Here is a 19,727-nt window from a genome sequence, read left to right on the forward strand (position 1 = left end):
AAAAATAGAGCTTTCCTATGACCCAGCAATTGCACTACTGGGTATTTACCCCATAGATATTCATTTATTTATTTACAATTATATGTAATTGATCATAATCTTTGGTTTATACCAGTTAAACATTTGAACTGAAAGAGATTAAATGATATGGTACAACTTACTATGGGTAATACATGTTTCTATTTTCTGTAACTGTTTTATATATTACTAGAAATTTCATCAGACCCTTCACCACATGTAAATATAGGTCTCCCTAATCAACTTTATAGTATTTAAGATACACCTTCTTTTTGGTGATTTCTCAGTCTTGATCTTCCTTTTCCAAATTATTTCACTGTGACAAACACTGTTTGCATAAATCTCTTTATAGATTGATATTAGAAAAAAATTAGAATGCCAATAGGATTTCAGCCCATGTCCACTGAGATTTCATTTTCTTATGAAAGGAGAATATTTCATTTACTTCCTTATGCTGCTCTCTATACACATTACCTCAAAAAATTAAAAAACATGTAAGAATATAAGCACACCATATTATGGTTAATATATATAGGGATTTTTTTAATTTGTAATTTTTCTTAAATATTTTTTAGTATACTATTTGATGTGACTTTCGGTCATTGTAGTCAAACTGAATTTAATCATTATATACAGCTTCAAAATATTTGAGGTAAACCTGTCTTTACAAAACAAATCATTTACTATACAAAAGATTACTCTTTAAAGAATTGCAATTGTAGGGGCGCCTGGGTGGCTCAGTGGGTTAAGCCTCTGCCTTCAGCTCAGGTCATGATCTCAGAGTCCTGGGATTAAGCCCCACATGGGGCTCTCTGCTCAGCAGGGAGCCTGCTTCCTGCCCCTCTCTGCCTGCTTCTCTGCCTACTTGCCATCTCTCTCTGTGTCAAAAAAATAAAATCTTTAAAACATTTTATTAAAAAAAAAGAATTGCAATTGTAAATTATTTTGTGAAATTAAATGATTTTCTGTTTTATCCTGTGGTGTTCATTTCTACTATATAAAAGGAAATACAATAGTCATAATTTCTACCTGTGCAAAATTATTATTTTTCTTTGTCATTCAGAAGATTCTTATTTTTCTTTGTATTCAGAAGATGAAGATGAAACATTGATTTCCTGTATGAAATTAGCCAGATCCCAAGAAAAGAAAATTAGTAATGTTAGCACAAGAGGAAAGGAAGAAATGGAGATTGGATGGGATTCTATTTCTGCATCACGGGCTAGATCCAGCACTTCAACTGGATGCAATTCAGCAGAAATGTTATCCCCCAACGAAGGTGAAGTTCAGATGTGGAACAGCTGGAAGCCTTTTCCAGAAAACCCTCTCTGGACATGTGTTGATTTCCCAATTGCCCAAATTGGACCCTGGAGCAACTGTTTCCGCTGCCCTCACCACCCACAACTGAAGTCTTCTTATACAGATATGGATCTCCCACACTCTTGGGTAAGTTTGTAAACGAAAGAAATGTATCGCCTCATCTGGATGTTTTTACCAGCAGGAAAGAAACAGATAATGAAAATGCTAATCAGTCAAATTTATCAGTGTCAGGAAAGTTACTAGAACTAAAGTTGTCTTTCCAAAAAGCAATGCAGCTCTCGTGACTTTTGCTATCATGTTACACGTGTGTCTATGTGTGTGTGTGTGTGTGTGTGTGTGTGTGTGTGTGTACCTTGTGTTCAAATAATCTACTGCATGGTATTTTTTAGAGAATTTTTTTTTTTTAGTTGAAGGAAGAGTTTGGCTGTTCATTCAAATCAAGATGTGGATTGAATTGTGTAAATCATTGCTGTGGTCACGAAGTCTCACTGACCAATAATAACTAACTTAAATGAGCATTTTCTATGGGCCTGCCATTCCTCAAAGCATTTATTTATCATTTTATTTAAATTTCAAAACAACCCTGTAAGGTAGGGAAAGTTATTCTAATACCGATTCCCCCGTTTTACAGTTGAGAAAAATGAGGCACAAAAAAGTTAGCAACAGGTACAATGTCACAGAGCTAACAAAAAGTGGAGCCAAGATCTAGAATCTAGACAGTCATACGCTAAGGATCCTGCTTTTAGCTAATATATTATAGTGTTTCCCATATACTAAACTAGGCTCAAGAGAAAGAGTATAGACTCTGGAGTTACAAAAAATTGGGTTTGGATTCAAGCTCTGCTACTTGTTTGGCTTGGGCAAATTAAAAACTTTTACCCTAATTTTCTCAATTGTAAAAGGGAAATAGTAATATTAAATTCATGAGGTAGTTGAGAAAGCAAAACTAGGTAACACAAATATCCTAGGACTTAAGAGTACTTTTTTTTCACCTCGATTGTAAGTTACTTAAGGCATGTATTTTGTACCTTTATTTCTCTACAGTTCATGGTCATTTGTGCTTGTAGTGACTGCATGGAACAACTTTGTGTTTCCAGGATCCCTACTCTATGCCATTTTGCTCTGAGAATCCATCTCGCACTAGACAGAGGCTATATTTCATGGTGCATTAGAGCTCTCTGAAGAGGCTTGGAGTCCTTTTCACCTTTCAAGACTTGTATATTAAGTTAGGTCTTTGCAGACTAGAGCTAAAGTAATCTGTGTTCAAAGTACCACATTAAATATTACAGGTGTCTAGTAGCAGACTTGGAACTGATAAAACTGTCCAAGATTAGTTATTTTTAGGAATGTCTGTGCCACTTCCTTAGTCTTCATCTTCTCTTTTGGGGCCACTGGGCTTTGCCGACTTCTTCCTGGAGGACTTTCTTAGAGAGCACCTGGTAATATAATTCAGAACTACTTCTGAAGACTCCCCTTGACAGCTTCAGCGTCAGGGTCAAGAATAATGACTAGTTGGCAAGTAGCAAAGCTGTTGTATAAGTATCTAAATTCACATGTTTAGAGCTTCTTTTAAGAGTAAATCTGGAGTCCTTAACTTGGCAGTTCTGGATTTTAGCAGTCTGACTTCAATCTAACCATTCAGTGTTGTCTATAACTTCTTGTGGATTTCCTGGGCTGGACTGCTGAACTGAATGATCTGCTTATTCCTAATGACTGTCTTGTACTCTCCTGCCTCTCTGTCTTTGTGTTTATGTATTGGTCTCTGCCTAGCATGTTATTCTCGCTTTTAACCATTACCCTAGCCCTTAAGACTTGGATTACTTTGTTGTCCTTTAGGAAGACTTTCTGGGTCATGCCAGATAGAAGTAATTGCACCTTTCTTTGAGCTTCTAGAGAACGTAAGGGCATTATTCTTTCATTATATATTTATCAAATACATATTGGCATCATTGTACGCCAGTTTGCAATATTAGCACTGGGGATACAGAGCCAAACAATACATACACTGCCCTCATCTTCATGTAACTTACCATACTCTACCTTATGGTAGAATGACTTCAGCATTTGTTTATTTGCTATAAGTAATTTATCTTTGTATCCTCCATGGTCCCTAGAATGTGATGGGTCCTAGATTAATATTTGAGTGGCATCTGCTGACTAAATGAATGGAGTTTGAGAAACCAATGGATTTTGTTTCCATAGATCTACATATTTGTTCCCATTTTTCTGTTTTCATTTCAATCCAATTATACATAAACTCAGTTATTGTGTATGTGTGTCTGTGAATGTGTGTCTAGATTTAATTATATATACATAGTAGTGTTTTTCTTTTCTTTTGGTGGTGGTTTTGTTGATTTTAGTACATAACTAAATGATTAAGTAAGTGAGTTTTATCTGCAGAAGGTCAGAGGTATCTGCAGAATACTCAGAATTTCAGATGATAATGCTCAGCATTTGTGACAGGAAAACCTCACTGGATTTGGAACGAGAGTTCAAGAACATGCTAGAGTTAAATTGGTTTGGTAAACGTAATGAAACCACTTATACTCAGGGATTTGAGACACAGAATGAAAGAAGTTGGATGAGTGCAAATTATTATTTTTATATTCTACACATATATTCTATAATAATACCAAATGAAAAATACCCAGTTTCATTTTAGCATAGCTGGTACTTTTTTCTGTAGTAATTGCAGGGTTATTATTTGGGTTATACTTTAACTTTCATTCTATAGAAGGTACAGAAGGCAAATGGTGTTGAGGGAAAAGTTGTGTTTCTGAAATGAGTGTTACTTACCATACATGACAGGTAGTCAGAGGTGACATTTTTGCAATTTTAAAGGGTAAAAGTGTGACCAGATTTTTTTTCTTAATGTACCAACATATGCAAATATGCTGGAGCTGAGCCAAAACCCCACATTTCAGGGAAAATGAAACCAATCCACAAAGACACTAGTTTCTCCTTGACTTCAGAAATTTAAGCAATAGTAGATTCCAGTGCCTTTGATCCTGTTACCAAAGCAGAGCTTTCAGGTGGCCTGCAACTGACTTGTCTTCCAGAAAGTTCTTATTCACCCTAGTCTGACTCCCTGTTAATCCCACTCAGGCTCATACTCTCAAAGCTGGTTCTGATAGAACTGGGTTTAATACCAACCAATTCTGACCTTACCAGCACAGGGAGCTTAGGCAAACTCCTCACCTTTTTTAACTCACTAATTCCAGTTCTGGACGTTATCAGACCCTGCACATCCCCTCTCTTCTGAGTGACTCTTTGTGTACTGAAAACACCCATTTGTAAATCAAGGTTACCAGCATCTACCATGTGGGGCTGTTGGGAAGGTGAAAGAAAATGGTGCCAGGACTCAGGTGACAGTAGATGATATTCATACAAAAAACGAGGAAACAAGAGGGTTATGCTGGACTTGGAAAGAAGCATCATTTTATTCAGTGGAGATACCATAAACAAACTGAAATCAGACAGGGGAATATATTATTTGTGAAGGGCTTTTCACGGAAGTCAACAGGAGGACAATGAGACGCACACAGATATTTAATGTGCAGTTTAGTTGTTTGCAAGGTCTGTGGGTTCTGGAGTATGGGGAAAGATAAGTGATGATGGAACAGATATAAACTGAGAAAGGTAAAGGCCCGATCTGTGAAAGTATATACTCCATGAGAGAAGTGTGAAAGGAAAAACTACTTAAGGATGCAGGGTTTTTTTCCATATCTGAGATGAGTGGTGTGGAGACGGGATTTCAGATACATTTAGGAAAGGTAATAGTGGAGGTAACCAAAAATAATATGTGAAACCGAGTGTTTACAATCAGTTTAGGAGGAGAGTGATTGAAGGGTACTTATGATGAAGCTCTGCGTGCTAAGAACTTGAAACATCTTAACAAAAGAGGAAAGTGAGTCCGAAGAGACTTGGTTGGGAAGAAGGGCAAGAAAGAACAAAATGGGTATGCTGCGAAGGAGACGAGACCGTCCTTTAATAGAATCTTATTTTTTGTAATATAAAGAAATGGAAGTAATCTTGACATGAAAAGGGGGAGCAAATATACATTTTTTCCCTGTGTATGTCTAAAATATTTTATAAAAAATAGTGTGATACACTTAAGAAGTGATAATAGCAAAAGGTCTTTCAGGAAGAAGGGAAGACAAAGGCCTGAAATAACAGAACAGAGACCCAAGTGCAGGATAATTCAAATACAGTGTGAATAGAAAAGTAATAATGAGAATTGGATAAAAATCAAAGAAAAGCAAGTGAGGGTTATATACAGAATCTCAAGGTGAGAAAATAAACAGAGCTCTACTTAAAGCATCTTAAAGTACACAAGAAGAGGATGAGAGGAGTGGAGTACTAAGGTCTTGCTGGAGTAGTACGTGAACTTGTCACAACTATGCCAGAAGAGAAAGCATGGCTAATGGAACATTTCTACAGGGAACTATTTGTTTCAGTGAGAGGAACAGGATGTAGGCTAAAGCTCACCAAGAAATAAAGGAACAAAATATTTTACAGTTAACCTTTTTTTTTTTTAAGATTTTATTTGTTTATTTGACAGACAGAGATTGTAAGTAGGCAGAGAGGTAGGCAGAGAGAGAGAGAGGGAAGCAGGCTCCCTGCTGAGCAGAGAGCCTGATGCTGGGCTCGATCCCAGGACCCTGTGATCATGACCTGTGCCATAGGCAGCGGCTTAACCCACTGAGCCACCCAGATGCTCTACAGTTAACATTTCAATTCAAATGGAGAATAGGGGAAACTAATTATTGACATGGGAAAATGCTCCTGGGACCCCTAGACCCATCACTGAATTGTATAAGAGTTTTTACACTGACCAAGAAAACTACTGATCTGTGGGAAAGAAGTGACCAAAACAGGATAAGCTGTTTGTGGGCCTCTTCTACCTTCTCTGTTCTCCACCTTGGCAATCTCTTCCAGTCTATCTGACCCTGTTCTGTTTCCTTCAATCAGCATGACGTGTGATTACCAGATTAATCTACCAGATTAATTTACTTGACTAATCTATCTGATTAATGATTCCAAAGCTCAAATCTGATGTTACTGCTCCCCCTCACAAACCTTTAAATATCTCCCCAACACCGACAGGGTCAAATGCAAATTCATTCACCTAATCTGCCCTCTTAACTAGATCCCCACAAGTCTCTTTCACGGACACACTCTGCTGTCAGCAAGGTGGTACCAAACACAATGATTTGCCTCATTTAGTCCCTCCTTTCTTCTCTGCCTATTTGATGAATAGTATGGAAGTTTAAAAGTGTAGATGGAGAAGTAAGAATCCATGATGTACACTTTGAAGAAAAAAAAGTATGTGAAAAAGAATGAAGATTGAGAGCACCAGTAAAAAGACAATAAGAAAACACAGGGTTCATAAAGAAAAGACATGTTAATTTCATGGATTCCACCATTTTCTTTGTACATTAGTGATGTCAGACTCCTACCAAAGAGCCTCTGTGGTCCCATGGAATAAGACATTCTAAGAAGACCACTCACAAATCCACCCAGAGGGAGGCAGGCTCTGAACCATCCATGCATAATTTCTCATTGTTGCATGCCCTTATGTTCAACTGTGAAAGAAAAACCCATTTGTTAGAACAGCTTAAAATTTTTATCTGCTGACACTAGAATTATGGTAGTATGGAAAGTGAACATGGATTCAATGAATAGATTTGGACAACCCGTGAAAAGGAAGGCAGAGTAAATGATAATCGAGACTGAGAAAATCAAAAGGAAAAATAGAAAAATGTGATACAAAAATACCAAAAGATAGCTATACTTACTACACGCCACACTGAAACTGATGAACTTGAGAATTGAGATTCTAAAAATAATTTTAAAAGCTTCAATGAACAAGAACGAATAATGAATTATGAATATTTTACATGACAGAATTTTAACTACAGCCAGGATAATGTTTGGTGGAAGGAGAATTAACATTCACCCAGAAGAAGTGTTTGAAAAATAGGAGATGTTGCAACGGCTTATTGATTCCTTCATTCCTTCATTCATTCACTCATTCACTCCTGAGCAAATTCATGTTAAGTGCCTCCTGAGCCACTTAGTGTATGAGTGTACAAGCTTAGAAGTGTGTATGTGGGGGGATGGCCAGCCACGGTTTCATATTTATAAGAGAGCTTATGGGTTAAGAGGCAAGTCAAAAAGGAAGAGAACAAATGATCACAATCCTTGGTATAAAAATTCACTAGGATAGCAAACACACTGCAATACTTACATACATAAAATGATCCTGGAGAAGATCTTGCAAGACGTACATTTTACATTAAAAAAAAAAAAAAGAGCTTATATTTCTTATGCTCCACAAATAAGTGAAACCATGGAGGACATGGGGAGATGGAGAAGAGAAGTGAGTTGGGGGAAATTGGAGGGGGAGATGAACCATGAGAGACTATGGACTCTGAAAAACAATCTGTGAGTATTGGAGGGGCGGGGGATGGGAGGTTGGGTGAGCCTGGTGGTGGGTATTGAGGGCACGTATTGCATGGAGTACTGGGTGTGGTGCATAAACAATGAACTCTGGTACACTGAAAAGAAATTTTAAAAATTAAAAATTTTAAAAAAAGAGCTTATAGAAGAAACAAATTATGGGAGATTGTAAAGGTACAAGGTATCAAATTAATGGAAATTCTTTAGGTTGAGTTTGAGGAAAGTAAGTTGCCAATGTACATAAAATTATTAAATATCATTTCTAATAAAATTGTATATAACAAGAATAAATATAAAATGAGAAAATGTAATTTCTCCGAAAGTGTGAAGTATTATTCTCCAAGTCCAGGATAACTAGAGATATTATTCAGTTAGACTTTTGAGGCAGAATAATGAAGAACGAAAATCAGTCTGATCATTTGATTCGTGGGTAGCTTTTCCCAGTTACACTAACCGCATGCCTATCAGTGAGAATAGCAGATCTGTGATCTGCTTCTAAAGCTGTTAGAGAAATGAAGAATCCTTCTCCTTCATGAGTTGCCCTAGGGTTTTACCCAACTTTTCCCTTGGTTTTGTTTTGTATTGTAATCCTGTGTTTGTTTACTGAAATGCATCAGATTAGAGGGAAAGTTGAATTGGCGCTTCTGACAATAAGACCTTTCTGGTGTCATCATGAAATATTTGTCATTTAGAATAGTTCTTTTGATAATGAAATAGGATCCATGATAATCAGTTATAACTACATTTTGGTTTCCACAAGAAAGCTGAAATTTGTTTCACTGGATCCTCAAATGAGAGGACAAAAAACATCAGTCCGATGGGGATCCAGTTATGCTCATTGACCATGGGACACCCAAATCTCCTTCTTCATTAGAACCTACTTCTTACTTGGTTCAGAAATAAAGAAATCACTAAAGCGGAACATCAACCTTTGGAAGTAGAGAAGCTAAATATTAGAACACCGTATATAATGAGCCTTAGAAAACACTCCAAGTGTCAGTAGATTTTCTTTTGTGGCAGAGAAACAAGCTCAGAATTTGAATTTTTGCTAAGCAAACTAAAGACAAAAGTCATAGTTGAGTGTGTAGTGTGGTATGTTGGAGGCCATGTTAGACATCAGAGGAGCACAGGCTGAAGCCAGGAGCATCACATGGGAGTTCAACTCTCACTTACTAGAATCACTGTGGGTCAGGTTGCTTAATCTCCATGGTCTTCTGCCTCCTCATCTTTAGAATGAAGGAGAGCTACCTATTATTTTTAAGATCTTATTGTATTTTTATTTTTATGTTCAATATTTGGGGCTACGCAGACACACTGAGGGTGATGAATTCTATGTACAAAAAAAATCAATGCATACAGATTTTCTCTCAGCTGTGTCAAACCAGCTCTTTTTTCACTCTTCAGATGACCACTGGTGACCTTATTTCTATCATTTTTTTTCCCTAAGCTATTTTAGGTTTGGGTTTGTTTTCTTTTCCCTAACCATACTTCCTCTGTCCCAGCTACTTCCTTTCTCTCTCCCTCATGTTCTGAACCAGCATCTATGTATGTGAATGTGAACTTCACTTGAGACTCAGCCAAGTTCTCCTGGCCATGCAAATTTCTTCATGAACCCAAATGTCTACATTTCCATTCTCAGAAGCTAAGAAGGCTTCTGCCATCCACAAAGAACATTTTCAACGTCATTTCAGAGGACTGAATTTTGCTTTGAAAAATGGGTGGGAAAAGTTGAAGTAAGACTGTAAAGAGGGGAGCAGAAGGGCAGGGGCTGTGGCGGCTGGGTGGCTCAGTCAGTTAAGTATCAGCCTTCAGCTCAGGTCATGATCTCAGGACCCTAGGACAGAGCCTCGCATCAGGCTCACTGTTCAGTGGGGAGTCTGCTTCTCCCTCTGCCTCTCCCCCTCTCCCTCCCCCAGTGACTTGTACACTCTCTGTCACTCACTCTCTCTCTCTCTCAAATAAATAAATAAAATCTTTAAAAGAAGAAAGAAGAACAACAGGGGCTATGCAGGGTAAAGGAGTGCTGGGTTGGAATGAGATATCCTTGTTTGTCACCACCACTTACCACATACACACACATGCCCTAGGTGCCACCTTGAGAGGTTCATGCCGTTGAGATCTTGTTCTGACCAGGCAGGCACGTCCATATAATGATGATCATAGTTTCCATTGACTTAGCACTTGGCCATGTTTCAGGTGCTTTTATGTATGTGCGCTTTCTGTCATGATTCATTAAGGTGGTATTATTGCTCCCATTTTTATGATTAAAAACCTGAAGCTCAAAGAGGTTAAATAATTCCTGCAATGTAATAGCAGGTGGCAGAGCTGGATTTTTAAGCTATTATCTGTAAGAGTCCAAAGTTTTCCTGCAAAGATCATGGCTTTGTAAGGTCTGAGACTAGGCTGATCACTTACTTATGCTTTTCTCATTTGTGAAAACGAAGACACTAGTTCCTACCTTGCAGTATAAAATGAAATGATCCATGTGAAAGAGTCAACTCAAGGTAGGGGCTTAATAGCTTAATAAATAGAGTCCCTGCCTCCAAGGTACAATATAACTTTTCTCATATTTTACTTTATACTAGCTCTGTGAATTAGGCAAAGCATTACTGTCATCTTACACGTGGAGTAATTGAGGCAAAAGAAGGGTTAAGTGAGTTACCTGAAGTCCCACAGCAGGTGATGGCAGATACGGAACATCAACCTTCTAACTCTTAGTCCAGACTTCCTTATCAGTAAGTTGTCTTTAAGTTTTGTTTTTTGTTTTTCAGCAGAAAGATACAAAAACAAAAGAAAGAAATAGTACAGGGAATGAATTCTATGTGTGCTGGAGCCAAATAAGCCTGGTCTTGACTTGTAGCCGCACTGCTTACCGTGTGACTAAGCCCCTTGATTTCTCTGAGTTTTGGTTTCTTATCTATTAAATAAACAGAATGAAGATTTCTTTGGGGAGTTCTTGTGAGAACTGGATGTAAAGTGTTTCGTTGTACCGGATACCCAGTTGGAACTTAATAAAGAAGAGCTACTACTTTTAGTGACAAATACTACTATTTAATTATAATATACAATTATGTGTTTATAATTATTTATCCTTTGCTCAATGAACAGTATAATATCCATGGTATCAGGTATTGCCTGGGCTGTGGGGCCACAAGATGGCTAAGACACAAACTTGGTATAGAGTTCCACCATCAATAATTCTCTGTGATATCATAAGAGATAATGTATTAAATGTATATTACTAGCTTTCACTGATTTTTAGGATTTTTTTAAATCATTTGCCCAATTTTCTCCCTGGAGATAAGAAAGCCAGAAATGCCTAGTTCAAATGTACCCATATGGGTAGGATGAAACTCTACTTTTAGCTTCCCAGGGCTGCCCTAGTGACCTCCACCATGCAAACAAAAAGGTGTGGGGGTGCCTGGATGGCTCAGTCAGTTAAGCATCTGACTTCAGCTCAGATCATGATCTCAGGGTCCTTGGGCTCCTCAATCAGCAGGGGGTCTGCTTGTCCCTCTGCCCTCCCCCACCCATTTTCTCTCTCTCTCTCTCTCTCTCACGTAAATAAATAAAACTTAAAAAAAAAAAGAAAAAAAGAAAAAGAAGGTGGGCCTGGGGATGTATGTGCTGTGCTTACCATTGCCCATTTCTGACTTCCCAAATTATCACCATTATTAACAGCATGTTACATAAAATTATTTTAGCTTTTAAAGGTTCCTTTCATATATTTATCATAGCCATATCACATATGCATTTCATGATATTTTATTTCAGAGTCAGGATATCACTCTCAGGCATAATTCACCTTTTTAAGGAGAGAATGAAAAGCAAAGGAAAAGAAATTCATGCTCCCTCTCCTTTCTAGGAAGTTGTAAAAGCAACTGGTTGAATTCACTCAAAAAACCCATATGAATGAATAAGATCCTTCTGTATCTTGGTTCCTAGCTATTAAATACAACTGTACTGATAAATGGTTGGGTTAGAAATATGGCCTTATTGCAGCCTACCTTCAGCCGAAACTGAAGCCTACATTTCATTCATAGGAAGGGATTTTTAGCGGACACAAAATGGATTAAGTTCAAGAACTTGTTTATTCATTCCCTGAACAATTTGTTTTGGAATATTTACATTAAGGAGGATAAAATGTTGGGTGGAAGCAGGTACTATGAACCTCATGAGTCCAGTGAGAGACAAACCATAGAAATAATCAGACAAACATGAAGTGAAAACTTGGACAAGGGCTGTGAGAGCTCCATGGATCGGTGAAGGCCTATGATGAACAGATTTGCTCTCGTCAAGGAGTTGGGAAAAACTTACAGGGGTAGTGATGATTGGACTGAAATCTGATGAAAACAGTGGGAGTTAATTAGCCAAAGTTAACGAGGTTGCGACATAGATGAGGAGAGCTGGGGGAGAGCATGGAGACGTGGTACAAGGTAAGTCTGAGGAAGGAGTCAAACCACTATGGCTAAATTGCTTACCCTAAGTTTTGTCTCCTGTGCCCCCAACGCAGCGGGAAGCACTACAAGAAGTGTTTTAAGCCAAAGGCTTGTTTTTGTTGTTTGTTTGGTCCTTCTTTGCTGAAGGTGGGAGATATGTGCCGAAGCTTATATTTTGAAAAGATCCTTCTCCATAGTGATGAGACTAGACTGGGGCGGAAGTAGGGGCAAGATGATGGTGATGTGAACTGTGGCAGTGGAAAGAAGAGATCAATGAAAAGCTCTCGGGCTCATAGACGTATGTACCCAACGTACACCGTTCTCCAAACGAAAGAAATGTCCCTTTTGAAAGTCATCTTTTGTGATGCAAACTGAAAAGTTTGCCACAGACGACAGCAGAGATGCGACAGAGTGACATGACTGTACATTCCAAATCTGTCCTTTAATTTTTAAAACTCAGAAGCTCAGAGCCACCACGGTGACTTAATGGAATCATTACCAATGGATAAGGACATGTCATCCATCTGCTTCCCCTCATTCCACTTGGACATAGGCCATTGTTTCTACAAAGAGTGGCTAGGAGCCACGCAAGGTTTCAAGGGAAATTGGCCTTTCAGGGGGGCATACGAATAGATAATGCATATTGCCACCATAAAATCTCTAATGAATATTAAGGGTGGCTTTCATTTGTGGTGATTGAAAGGAACTCATAAATTCTCTCTCTAGGATGCGGGAATTTTTTCCTCCCTGTGGAGAGATTTAATGGATTTGTGGCATTCTGAATGATTTGGCAAGAAATCAGAGGTACCTGTGCAGTCACCCACAAAGGGCACTTAGCTTCTTGCATGTGATAGTCACCCCCACAAAATATTTTCTGCAAGAACCCAGAGTGATTGATGCAACCCACCGTAAGTCATGACAAGGTGTCAACTGAAAAACTGGAAAAAGAAGTGGTTAAAGACACCGCAGCTTTAAAAACAAATTTGACTTTTAGAGAAGGGTTATTTCCTTTTAGGAAAAAAAAAAAAAGTTAGACCTGCCACCTGCAAGAAATTTAGATTAGTTGTTTGTGGCAAGGGCCATCATACTTTGAGGCCACTGAGAGCTCCTACTGCTCTCTGTGTGGAGTAGATTAAACTGTTCCCACACAATGATAAATATATTGCAAAGAGCTGTAACAGGAATACAGTAAGTTGTAGCACTTAATGGTACAACTTCCAGTTAAAACAATATTCTTAGGGTTTCTTTGGCCAGTTCCCATTTTATGTGTGCTATTTTTGATAAGTTAATTTTTTTCATTTGCAGAATCAATATCTTTCAAAGCTTTATAGGATTGAGGAAGAGAATTAGAGGCGTGAGTTCCAGAGAGATTTGCTAGCTGTGTGGCCCTGGGGTATCAGACCCCATTCTGGAAAATGTAAAGATAATCTATTAAAAAAAAAAAAAAAGCAGATGAGGATTATGATTAAAAATACCATCAGCTCTAAACGTTCCATGTGTGTGGAAGGAAAATGGGGAAAATGCCCAAAACAGCAAGGACTCCAAAGGCATTCAGATTGTACTATGGAATGTGACAGATGATCTATTTTTAGAGAAAGTAATTTTTAATCTTTTTAATGCTGGAATTTCAATACTTGAAGTAAAAAGAGTTCTGGGTAATTTTGTTTTGTTGGAATAGTGTATTTCTTTGTGAAATGAATCAAGGATCTTGCTTTCTTATCCCATGATTTAGATACTCTGAAGGAAGTTAACCCAAATGCCCTGCGTCCTACTTACATGAAGAAATTGTTACTATGATTTAAGACACTGATTCCTTTTTGATGCTAGCTAGCAAAGCTTGGCTCAGTGGGGAAATTTTTCTAAGTGTGGAATTAGTTCTCAATTAGGCTTCCCTTGGGTGGGAAATGTCTTCATTTGTGAAGATTCCGGTTTAGAAGACAAGCCAGATGGTATAGGCTATAATTTCCTTAGCTGTAAAAAGTAAATGGATAAGACTAGGTAACCACCAAGATCTCTTTCAGGGACAAATATTTATGAATCAACTTTGTGAAGGAATAAATAACTGTTGAAGATTATATTAAGTCATTGTCTTGGGGATGGGACTTAATTCCCATGAAAATATTCCTGAACTTAGAACCTTATATTTTAAAAAGATAAGATGGTAAAAACCTATTACCCAGTTTTATATAACTGGGTAATGTATAGTGTTTTAACTTGGGTGTCTTATTATTATTGCTCACTTACTAGAATTCAATGCTATTTGGATCTGAAAGGCTGATATAGTTTCATTTATGAGAGGGACTTAGGGAGCTCATTCTAGATGAGAATCAGAGGCCTTGGAAAACTGAAGGTTTAAAGGAGAAAAATGACACTGGAAGAAAGAAGCACAGCACATGTGATGATTTCAAGTAAAAGGTGTTTCCCAATTTTGCTAGAATATTATGTCCTAAAACTGTATTTCTCGATGTGTGGTTCCGTGAACCAAGGGCATCAGAATCACCGAAGGCATTTGTTACTAAGGTCTACCTATGCCAGAATTACTGAATTGGATTTTCTAGGATGGGCATTCTTTGATAAGCTCCACAGGTGACAGTTTTATGCTAACCAAACTTTGAGAATCACCTCTGAGTAGAAGAAAACAATTCATGGTTCCCTGATTTTCCAATTTAATCTTCACCTAACCAAAAGTCTTTTTGAGTGATGACAGTTAGATAGATAGATATTTAACTTAATTTAATTTAGTAAGAAGACTACCCTGTAAAGTAGATAATTCAATTTTCCAAAAGAGACGGTAGGGCTCTGAGGATTGAGGAATTTGCCCAAGCTCTGTTCCAGGTCTAGGAGTTCAAAGCCTTCGGAATCTCATTCCTATAAGATAGTTACATCACTTTAGGGACCTCATGCTCAGAACACAGCAAAGGAATGCACTGGGCAGCCCTTGGGAACTCTCAGTACTCAAAGCCCATGTGATCATCCTGCTTAAAAGTGTACAGAGCCTCTAATGGGTGCACCTGATAAATCCCCAGAAGTAGTTCAGTGCTTTCCAAAGTAACTTGGTGAAAACTCCCATCAGAGAGTGTTGGGGCTTTTGATAAATCATAAAACAGAAAAATCCCCAGATAAAGGATAACAAACCACAAGGCCACTTACCCTGTATCTTCCAGATTTTGTAAAATGCTTTTGAATATAAATAACTCTTTGATTATGATACATTTTTCCTTAGTAACTGTGTAAATGGAATCTGATTTTCTTAATTAGATCATAGTTCTGTTCTTTCAAGCTTAACATCCAAGATGAATTAAAAACCATTTGTCCAATTCATTTTTGCAACTTTCTTAAAATTATGGGTAACTCTTTCTTTCCTATGCTGCCATTTTCCAACCCTCTTTTCTGCCAACTCCTCCTTAGTATGGATGTTATAGTGGGTTACTTCCCTATGGTTCTAGTACTCATAGAACTCTCTCCCAATACTTCTGTATGACCTAACGCTCCGAACACAACACTATCCAGTCACTGAGGAGAAAAAGTCATCCCCTGTCAGAGGGTTAAAGAAAATGTCCCAGTACTGCGAAGCATACAACCCACTTACTTTAGTATTTCCAGTATAATTTGGTCATGATCTCGAAATCCTATGATGTTTGAGCCAAGGTGATGGGATTGGAAGGGATCTCAAGGTAGTGTGTGCATGTATATCAGAGTGTGTGTTGCTTTGCATCAAATGACATTAGCACAACTCAAAAAGAAACGTGTGAAAAAGGTTTCATTTGATTCACCATAGCCAACCCCCATTTGTCTTTATCTTTCTTCTAAACCAGTAAATTGTAAGTGGCGTTACACGGCGGTAGTCATATATGATGCAATAGGGTTTTTTTTTTTTAATGTTCCTTTAAATGTCAGAATAGGTTGTGGGAAATGAAATTCACTGGTGTTAAATGGTAACAAAACTGATGATTTTGAAATATTTATGTTAAAAGGCTTTTTGAAATTGAGTACTTAGCTTCTGTAATGTGCTTTTCCTGACAGTCTGCAACCCTTTGATATCTTTATTCACCACAATTAGTAAATTTGATGGCTGTATTTATTGTGCATTAATTCAGTTCTGATGAAAGTGGAGAAAAGTCTCCCTTGACTAAAATACAATTGAATTCAAATTCAACCAAAGGAACCGCAGTGCAAATGTGGTTACTGCCAATGAGTTGTCAACCAAAGCAACAGTGTGGCCTTTGTATCTGAGAAAATTGTTAGAAAGGTGAGGTTACAGTAACAAAAACAGGACTAATTAAAGAGTCAGTGTGCATATATGAAACCGGAAGTAAGTAAATTATGGTACATCCCTATTCTTTCCATTGTCTAGACACATGCCCCATTCCCCACCCCACTGACAAGGAGACATAGTACAATGGCTTGCCTTTGGAAATCAAACATATCAGCTCTTTACCAATATTTATTAAACCCCTACTATCCATAGAATGCTTTTGCATTTTTAGTGTGGCTAGCCTGTACTTAGAAGTTTTATAGCATTATAGGGGGAACACATTAGACTATAACAGAAGGGACCCTGGGGTTAAATTTGGGATCCACGGCATCCACATTCACATTACTGCCTGATACCCAGTTGCTTCTTCTGCGTGGTGGGGAAAATAGAGCCCTTCTCCCAGACTTATTGCTAAGATGATAAGAGAGATTTTGTATGAAGGTGCTCAGCTCTCTGGCTGGCATACAGGTCATGACCCAAAACCCCAAGAACGAATGTTAAAAGGAAACATGTATTTTGGAAAGCTGTATCTCAGCACCAGTGTGGCAATTACAGATTCAGGTGTAAATGAAGCATTTTGTTGAGCTCTTTGACTGCCTTTTGAACTTTAATACTGTCTCTAAACTTCTCAGTATGGCTGCTGGTGTACATGTTAACATTATCAATAGAGGATCAAACTATTGATCCTCTATTGGATGTATGGATATTTTCCATACATCTTGAAGACTTCTGTATGATTCACACAAAGCAAAATGTGTTTCTCTTCTTAGCTTTACATGTTTCATTGTGCATCCCTTCTGTTTTTCTCCCCTTTACCTCTGCTCAATTTCAGTGACTTCTCCAGTTGCATTTCCATCCCTTCCAAGCTTGCATACTATCTGGTAAGTTTGTGCTTGCTACAACTTCCTCTCTTGGCTTGGTTTCAAGTTCACCCTCCTCTGCCTTCAATTTCCTTCCCTAACTGCTCCTGAAAAATACTCCATTATGGTCTTAGGAGGAAGTAATATTGTACCAAGGCTTTGGAAAAGAATTACAACATAGAAAGTGGGGAAAGGAAAGAGACCAGGAGAAGGGGCAGAGGACAAAGGTGATGAGGGGGCCCATTTTCTAATTATGAAACCAAAGTTTATGTGCACAGCTAACTGCTAAAGAAGTGAGTGGTGCTGCTTTGGGCTTGCAATTTTCTCCCTTAATTCGTTTTGAACTTTTTTCTGTATAAAGGATTTGGCTCTGTGGTACAGTGGAGTCAGACTGGCCTGGGTTCAATCCTTCTTAGCTTTTTGACTTTAGGTGAGTTCAGTCCTTTGTTCTCCAATTTCCTGCTTATAAATGAGGAGATGATAATACTTTAAACAGTTGTTCAAAAGATTAAATGAGATACCCATTAAATGAGATACTGAGATACATCCGTACGTTTGCTCATTTTCCTCTTTCAAGCAATTGCTCTTCTTGCCTATTCTGTACTTAAATAACAAACTACACTGAATATGTAAGTATGGGGCATGGTGGCTTTTTAACTATAAACACTATTTCTCTGTCCATATATCCATCTAACTCTTCTTTCAAGTCAAGTATTTTAGAGGCATCTGAGTTCCTCTCTTAGATGATCTGATCTGAAATCAATTGCACAGGTTCAGAACTTTCTTTCTGAAGTCCAGATAGTATATGCAAATTAAACATTTTTTTTTTAAGATTTTATTTATTTGTCAGAGAGAGAGGAGAGCGAGCGAGCACAGGCAGACAGAATGGCAGGCAGAGGCAGAGGGAGAAGCAGGCTCCCCGCCAAGCAAGGAGCCCGATGTGGGACTCGATCCCAGGACGCCGGGATCATGACCTGAGCCGAAGGCAGCTGCACAACCAACTGAGCCACCCAGGCATCCCAGATTTTTTAAATGGAGATATTCTCACATGCTAGGTACATAATAAGTACTAAAAAATTGTGTTTGGAGAAAGGAGTGGAAAAAATGAATGGATACCAGTGGGTAAGCATAACTAACTCAATCACCCAATGTAGATACAGGGTATTTTTGCTTTACTTCCATTACTCTTCTTAATTGTGCCCATACCACTTGTCAGCTCTTTCCCTGTGTAAGTATTCTGACCACCTCTGATACTGACACAAATACCAATTACAGAGAGACTGGACACCCCTTTATCCATATCCATGTCCACAGCGCCTCCCAAATACCCTAGATCTATTCTTTCCTTGGATAAAATGTGTTTTGTGGGATGAGAAATTATCACACAATACTGATTAAGGCTTCCAACCTTTCTAAAAAGCCATTTTGTAGGAATCACTAAGTACAGATCTTTACACAAACCTGATTTTACACAAACCCTGTTGTTTGTGTACCCAGAGCTTATCACTGTGGGAGATGGTCACAGGACAACAGCGTGGCACCGCCTCTGTACCACAACGAAGGGACTCGGACTGTAGGTCAGTGTTGCCCTTAGCTATCTCTGCTTCCCTCAGTCACGCCTCACCATCTCTCTGAGCCTTAACTTTCCCAAAGGGATATTAGAATTTTACATATCAGTGTTCAAAACATATGATCGTGTACACAAGTTTTTCCATGTTTGTTTGGGAAGAGTCTTAACAATCTCATGATTTTTAAACTTGTTATTATACTGTATACGTCATGTTTAAAACCAGGGGAAGTCATGTGTTTTTTTTTTTAAGATTTTATTTATTTGACAGAGAGAAATCACAAGTAAGCAGAGAGGCAGGCAGAGAGAGAGGAGGAAGCAGGCTCCCTGCTGAGCAGAAAGCCCAATGCGGGGCTCGAACCCAGGACCTGGGATCATGACCTGAGCCGAAGGCAGCGGCTTAACCCACTGAGCCACCCAGGTGCCCCAGGGGAAGTCATGTTAAATGACTCCTTCAATATCATACAATCTAAGACATATACTTTACATGTCGGGTTATGTTATAAAATTAATGTATATTCTTTAAGTAATCTCCATGCCCAGTGTGGGGCTAAAAGCCAAAAACCCCAAGATCGGGAGTCACATGCTCTACCAACTGACCAGCTCAGTTGTCCCAAAATTAATATTTCTGTAACATCAGTTATGATATTCAGTAAGTGGAAGTTATTGAGACATGTTTTACATTCACTAAATTATTTACTCATATATGCAAGTACAACATGCTGTGTCTCAGGAGGTTATGATGAAATGGCAGAATGTGAATCAGAATGCCTTAACAGAGCCTTCTTGCTCTCTAGTGAATTCTATCA

At 38.3% G+C, this 19,727-nt stretch overlaps 1 protein-coding gene across 1 annotated transcript in view; it reads left to right on the forward strand.

Annotated features, from left to right (window-relative positions):
- Positions 1-19,727, forward strand: part of SAMSN1 (SAM domain, SH3 domain and nuclear localization signals 1) — a 147,540-nt gene that overhangs the window by 61,717 nt on the left and 66,096 nt on the right. The window contains 1 exon segment of the mRNA XM_047722022.1: positions 1,109-1,461. Coding sequence (XP_047577978.1) covers positions 1,109-1,461 — 353 coding nt within the window.

The sequence above is a fragment of the Lutra lutra genome, chromosome 1, assembly GCF_902655055.1.
Source record: "Lutra lutra chromosome 1, mLutLut1.2, whole genome shotgun sequence".
NCBI classification, from domain to species: Eukaryota; Metazoa; Chordata; class Mammalia; order Carnivora; family Mustelidae; genus Lutra; species Lutra lutra.